General features: G+C 48.1%; 1 protein-coding gene across 1 annotated transcript in view; it reads left to right on the forward strand.

Moving 5' to 3' along the window:
- LOC109878999 (fibrillin-1-like) overlaps window positions 1-7500 on the forward strand; it is a gene marked incomplete at its 5' end in the record, with an annotated part of 32723 nt that overhangs the window by 3220 nt on the left and 22003 nt on the right. The window contains 4 exon segments of the mRNA XM_031818166.1: window positions 3541-3666; window positions 3978-4094; window positions 4230-4355; window positions 6021-6140. Coding sequence (XP_031674026.1) covers window positions 3541-3666; window positions 3978-4094; window positions 4230-4355; window positions 6021-6140 — 489 coding nt within the window.

A 7500-nucleotide genomic window follows, 5' to 3' on the forward strand; every position in this document is an offset into this window, starting at 1 on the left:
ATGCTGTCCTGGTTAGTCGTTAGTTAGTGAGTATGTGAGGCATGTGTCAGGGACCAGGGGGCTGTGCTGCATAGCTTACCCCTCCTAGAGGAGCTCCTCTGGGCTTTACTGGCCTGTAGTCCCCCCCCCCCCTGCTCTCCCTGCTAAACACCCGGGATTATGATGAGAGGAAATCCTCGAGAGCAGCACGTCCCTCAAGAGTAGCTGTGTGAGAAAGGAATGTACGCCTGTACTATGGACCCAGCCTTTTCAATAGCAGCATCCTGTTGTTCTTCCTGCTTTTATGTGTAACGAAACACAGTGGAGGTGTAGACCACAGTAACTACAGTAACAGAGTATACACTTAGACCACAGTAACTACAGTAACAGAGTATACACTTAGACCACAGTAACTACAGTAACAGAGTATACACTTAGACCACAGTAACTACAGTAACAGAGTACACACTTAGACCACAGTAACTACAGTAACAGAGTATACACTTAGACCACAGTAACTACAGTAACAGAGTACACACTTAGACCACAGTAACTACAGTAACAGAGTACACACTTAGACCACAGTAACTACAGTAACAGAGTATACACTTAGACCACAGTAACTACAGTAACAGAGTATACACTTAGACCACAGTAACTACAGTAACAGAGTACACACTTAGACCACAGTAACTACAGTAACAGAGTATACACTTAGACCACAGTAACTACAGTAACAGAGTATACACTGTAGACCACAGTAACTACAGTAACAGAGTACACACTGTAGACCACAGTAACTACAGTAACAGAGTACACACTTAGACCACAGTAACTACAGTAACAGAGTGAACACTGTAGACCACAGTAACTACAGTAACAGAGTGAACACTGTAGACCACAGTAACTACAGTAACAGAGTGAACACTGTAGACCACAGTAACTACAGTAACAGAGTGAACACTGTAGACCACAGTAACTACAGTAACAGAGTGAACACTGTAGACCACAGTAACTACAGTAACAGAGTGAACACTGTAGACCACAGTAACTACAGTAACAGAGTGTACACTGTAGACCACAGTAACTACAGTAACAGAGTGTACACTGTAGACCACAGTAACTCCAGTCTCACTGTGGAGGTAAGTCCTGTGGTCTGTCCCAGTCTCACTGTGGGGGTTAGTCCTGTGGTCTGTCCCAGTCTCACTGTGGAGGTTAGTCCTGTGGTCTGTCCCAGTCTCACTGTGGGGGTTAGTCCTGTGGTCTGTCCCAGTCTCACTGTGGGGGTTAGTCCTGTGGTCTGTCCCAGTCTCACTGTGGAGGTTAGTCCTGTGGTCTGTCCCAGTCTCACTGTGGGGGTTAGTCCTGTGGTCTGTCCCAGTCTCACTGTGGGGGTTAGTCCTGTGGTCTGTCCCAGTCTCACTGTGGGGGTTAGTCTTGTGGTCTGTCCCAGTCTCACTGTGGGGGTTAGTCCTGTGGTCTGTCCCAGTCTCACTGTGGGGGTTAGTCCTGTGCTCTGTCCCAGTCTCACTGTGGAGGTTAGTCCTGTGGTTTGTCCCAGTCTCACTGTGGGGGTTAGTCCTGTGGTCTGTCCCAGTCTCACTGTGGGGGTTAGTCCTGTGGTCTGTCCCAGTCTCACTGTGGGGGTTAGTCCTGTGGTCTGTCCCAGTCTCACTGTGGGGGTAAGTCCTGTGGTCTGTCCCAGTCTCACTGTGGGGGTTAGTCTTGTGGTCTGTCCCAGTCTCACTGTGGGGGTTAGTCCTTGTGGTCTGTCCCACAGGGTTAGTCCTGTGGTCTGTCCCACAGGGTTAGTCCTGTGGTCTGTCCCAGTCTCACTGTGGAGGTTAGTCCTGTGGTCTGTCCCAGTCTCACTGTGGAGGTTAGTCCTGTAGTCTGTCCCAGTCTCACTGTGGGGGTTAGCCCTGTAGTCTGTCCCAGTCTCACTGTGGGGGTTAGTCCTGTGGTCTGTCCCAGTCTCACTGTGGAGGTTAGTTTTGTGGTCTGTCCCAGTCTCACTGTGGGGGTTAGTCCTGTGGTCTGTCCCAGTCTCACTGTGGAGGTTAGTTTTGTGGTCTGTCCCAGTCTCACTGTGGGGGTTAGTCCTGTGGTCTGTCCCAGTCTCACTGTGGGGGTTAGTCCTGTGGTCTGTCCCACAGGGTTAGTCCTGTGGTCTGTCCCACAGGGTTAGTCCTGTGGTCTGTCCCAGTCTCACTGTGGGGGTTAGTCCTGTGGTCTGTCCCAGTCTCACTGTGGGGGTTAGTCCTGTGGTCTGTCCCAGTCTCACTGTGGAGGTTAGCCCTGTGGTCTGTCCCAGTCTCACTGTGGGGGTTAGTCCTGTGGTCTGTCCCAGTCTCACTGTGGAGGTTAGCCCTGTGGTCTGTCCCAGTCTCACTGTGGGGGTTAGTCCTGTGGTCTGTCCCAGTCTCACTGTGGGGGTTAGCCCTGTAGTCTGTCCCAGTCTCACTGTGGGGATTAGTCCTGTGGTCTGTCCCAGTCTCACTGTGGAGGTTAGTTCTGTGGTCTGTCCCAGTCTCACTGTGGGGGTTAGTCCTGTGGTCTGTCCCAGTCTCACTGTGGGGGTTAGTCCTGTGGTCTGTCCCACAGGGTTAGTCCTGTGGTCTGTCCCACAGGGTTAGTCCTGTGGTCTGTCCCACAGGGTTAGTCCTGTGGTCTGTCCCACAGGGTTAGTCCTGTGGTCTGTCCCAGTCTCACTGTGGGGGTTAGTCCTGTGGTCTGTCCCAGTCTCACTGTGGGGGTTAGTCCTGTGGTCTGTCCCAGTCTCACTGTGGGGGTTAGTCCTATGGTCTGTCCCACAAGGTTAGTCCTGTGGTCTGTCCCACAGGGTTAGTCCTGTGGTCTGTCCCACAGGGTTAGTCCTGTGGTCTGTCCCACAGGGTTAGTCCTGTGGTCTGTCCCTGTCTCACTGTGGGGGTTAGTCCTGTGGTCTGTCTCAGTCTCACTGTGGGGGTTAGTCCTGTGGTCTGTCCCAGTCTCACTGTGGGGGTTAGTCCTGTGGTCTGTCCCAGTCTCACTGTGGGGGTTAGTCCTGTGGTCTGTCCCAGTCTCACTGTGGGGGTAAGTCCTGTGGTCTGTCCCAGTCTCACTGTGGGGGTTAGTCCTGTCGTCTGTCCCAGTCTCACTGTGGGGGTTAGTCCTGCGTTGCAGTGTGTGTTCCACATCTTCTGACCCTCGCTATCTTTTTGTTCTCGCTCTCTCTCTACCTCTCTCTCTTTCTCTCCCTCTCTCTCTCTACCTCTCTCTCTCTCTCATGCTCCCTCTCCCTCTCTCTACCTCTCTCTCTTGCTCCCTCTCCCTCTCTCTCTCTCGCTCCCTCTCTCCCTCTCTCTACCTCTCTCTCTTGCTCCCTCTCACTCTCTCTCTCTCGCTCCCTCTCTCCCTCTCTCTACCTCTCTCTCTTGCTCCCTCTCTCTCTCTCGCTCCCTCTCTCCCTCTCTCTACCTCTCTCTCTTGCTCCCTCTCCCTCTCTCTCTCTCGCTCCCTCTCTCTCTCTCACTCTCTCTACCTCTCTCTCTCTCTCTCGCTCCCTCTCTCTCTCTACAGATCGCAATGAGTGTGTGGAGAACCCAGGAGTGTGTAGCCCAGGCCAGTGTATTGATACGTTGGGAAGCTATCGCTGTATCTGCCCCAATGGTTTCAAGGCTACATCAGACCTGGCTATGTGTATAGGTGAGTACAACAACAACAACAACCTCTAATCTTCCATGAATCATATTAGTGAATAGTGCTGTAGTTATTTTTCATGGTCCATCGAGCTGAATCTAATTATCACAAGGGCTCTTTTTCACATGTGATCTCACTCCTCTCTCCAAAGTAACATGCACTTCAATCATAACTCATTGGCCTCCACTAGTGGATAGTTTGTAATAAGTACTCAGTCAAGTAGTCCTTGTTGTCACTGGACCTGGTGAGAGAGTGGTTGCCAGTAGGTTGTGATAATGTTGTGCTGATGTTGTAAAGATGTTCTCCTGTTGTTGTAGATGTGGATGAGTGTGAGAGACAGCCATGTGGAAACGGGACCTGTAAGAACACAGTGGGATCCTATAACTGCCTGTGTTATCCAGGCTTTCAGCTCTCACACAACAATGACTGCATAGGTAGGTGTGTGTGTGTGACTAACTTTGTTTTGAAGCCAGGTCTTCTGCACGCCACAGGACCGTGTTAGCCCACTGAGCTAAAGGCCTAGGCAGTGTGTGTACGGTGTGTGTTTATCTTTCCGCCTGTGTTACCAGATACGGATGAGTGTTCGAGCCAGAGAGGGCTGTGTAGGAACGGGAACTGTATTAACACCCTGGGCTCCTTCGTGTGTGTGTGTCGCGATGGCTACGAACTCAGCGCCGATGGAAGAATTTGTGTTGGTGAGAAACTGTCACATGACTCTCTATCTCTCTCCTCCCTTCCTCCTGTCATTACTCTTTCCTTATCTCCTTCCTCTCTATCTCTCTCCTCCCATCCTCCTGTCATTACTCTCTTTCCTTATCTCCTTCCTCTCTATCTCTCCTCTCTTCTGATCCCTCCCATCCTCCTGTCATTACTCTCTCTTCTTATCTCCTTCCTCTCTAACTCTCTCCTCCCATCCTCCTGTCATTACTCTCTCTCCTTATCTCCTTCCTCTCTAACTCTCTCCTCCCTTCCTCCTGTCATTACTCTTTCCTTATCTCCTTCCTCTCTATCTCTCTCCTCCCATCCTCCTGTCATTACTCTCTCTTCTTATCTCCTTCCTCTCTAACTCTCTCCTCCCATCCTCCTGTCATTACTCTCTCTCCTTATCTCCTTCCTCTCTATCTCTCTCCTCCCTTCCTCCTGTCATTACTCTTTCCTTATCTCCTTCCTCTCTATCTCTCTCCTCCCATCCTCCTGTCATTACTCTCTTTCCTTATCTCCTTCCTCTCTATCTCTCCTCTCTTCTGATCCCTCCCATCCTCCTGTCATTACTCTCTCTTCTTATCTCCTTCCTCTCTAACTCTCTCCTCCCATCCTCCTGTCATTACTCTCTCTCCTTATCTCCTTCCTCTCTAACTCTCTCCTCCCTTCCTCCTGTCATTACTCTTTCCTTATCTCCTTCCTCTCTATCTCTCTCCTCCCATCCTCCTGTCATTACTCTCTCTTCTTATCTCCTTCCTCTCTAACTCTCTCCTCCCATCCTCCTGTCATTACTCTCTCTCCTTATCTCCTTCCTCTCTAACTCTCTCCTCCCATCCTCCTGTCATTACTCTCTCTCTTTATCTCCTTCCTCTCTATCTCTCTCCTCTCTTCCTCCTGTCATTACTCTCTCCTTATCTCCTTCCTCTCTATCTCTCTCCTCCCATCCTCCTGTCATTACTCTCTTTCCTTATCTCCTTCCTCTCTATCTCTCTCCTCTCTTCTGATCCCTCCCATCCTCCTGTCATTACTCTCTCTTCTTATCTCCTTCCTCTCTAACTCTCTCCTCCCATCCTCCTGTCATTACTCTCTCTCCTTATCTCCTTCCTCTCTAACTCTCTCCTCCCATCCTCCTGTCATTACTCTCTCTCTTTATCTCCTTCCTCTCTATCTCTCTCCTCTCTTCCTCCTGTCATTACTCTCTTCTTATCTCCTTCCTCTCTAACTCTCTCCTCCCATCCTCCTGTCATTACTCTCTCTCCTTATCTCCTTCCTCTCTAACTCTCTCCTCCCATCCTCCTGTCATTACTCTCTCTCTTTATCTCCTTCCTCTCTATCTCTCTCCTCTCTTCCTCCTGTCATTACTCTCTCCTTATCTCATTCCTCTCTAACTCTCTCCTCCCTTCATTCTGTCATTACTCTCTCCTCTCACACTCCTCTCACACCTTTGTCATCCATTTCTCTCTCCTCTTAGTTTTCTCACCTGTCTCGTTTTCCTTCACGTTATCTCAATTCTTTCATCACTCTCTCAACCCTCTTCTCAGTCTCTCTCTCCTCTCATAGCAACACTATCTGTAGTATTTCCATGTTGTATGAACTTTGTTTCATTTCTAAAGAGTTTAACTGAGTGTGTGTAATGTGGTGTGTGTTCTGTCTCCCAGACATCAATGAGTGTGCAGTGAACCCTGGGACTTGTGGTCCAGGCACCTGTCAGAATCTGGACGGTTCCTACAGGTGTATCTGCCCACTTGGCTACTATATACAGGACGAGACCTGTGAAGGTAACATACATATGCTTGGAAATTTTCAGTCATTTTGGTAGTTAACCAAAAATCTATGGCAATCTATCGTAACTTTGGTCATTTATACTTTATAAAATGTATTCATGTATTGTATCACTTTAGTTTTTTCATCTGTGTCCATATTGACCATGAGTTTCTAGTAGATAGACCGAATGGTTACAGAGGAAATAGCCTCATTAATGACAAAAAGCATCTCTATATTTAGTATATTATTTTACAGCTTTGTCATTCTATTTTTTCTAATCATCTTATTGAATTATTTCATATATTTTACATTTGATAAGGCCCCACAGAGAGCCAGAGATAATTGCAGTACCCAAAAGGGCCACTAGATGTCTTGTGATAGATTACATAAAATCCTTGAAAGATACCAACATTTTGGTAGTTTAGTGGTAAACTTAGAACGTTTCCATTAATATACCATCCCTTTGCAACCCTAACACACGCACACACACACACACACACACACACACACGCACACACACGCACGCACGCACGCACGCACGCACGCACACACGCACACACACACGCACTTCTGATCCTGCCCTTCATTCACACACACACACACACACGCGCACGCACACGCACGCACGCACGCACACACGCGCACGCACTTCTGATCCTGCTCTTTGTTCACACACACACACACACACACACACACACACACACACACACACACACACACACACACACACACACACACACACACACACACACACACACACACACACACACACACTCACACACACACACACACATACTCTGTATGTTTATAGAGTGAGAGTGATGAAGAGATACAGTCTTGTACAGAGCTCTTTCTATTCCACTCCATGCTCTGTAGTTCCAAGAAGTCACTGGTGTTGTGTTTAGTTAGTAACAGGATCAGTTGGTAAGAGTAGTGGGCTGTAGAGGTCATTTTAGACTAACAGTAGAAACATACATTAGACTAGAGCACAACTCACTATTCTGTGTGATTATTACAGTTATTGATCTGTGTGTTCTATCTCTATGTTCTAGATGTTGATGAGTGTTCTCTCTCTGTGTTCTAGATGTTGATGAGTGATCTATCTCTCTATCTCTATGTTCTAGATGTTGATGACTGTTCTCTCTCTGTGTTCAAGATGTTGATGAGTGTTTTCTCTCTGTGTTCTAGATATTGATGAGTGTTCTATCTCTGTGTTCTAGATTGTGATGAGTTTACTATCTGTGTTCTAGATGTTGATGAGTGTTCTATCTCTGTGTTCTAGATGTTGATGAGTGTTCTATCTCTGTGTTCTAGATGTTGATGAGTGTTCTATCTCTATGTTCTAGATGTTGATGAGTGTTTTCTCTCTGTGTT

This window comes from Oncorhynchus kisutch, unplaced genomic scaffold (assembly GCF_002021735.2).
Source record: "Oncorhynchus kisutch isolate 150728-3 unplaced genomic scaffold, Okis_V2 scaffold1277, whole genome shotgun sequence".
In the NCBI taxonomy this organism is placed as follows: Eukaryota; Metazoa; Chordata; class Actinopteri; order Salmoniformes; family Salmonidae; genus Oncorhynchus; species Oncorhynchus kisutch.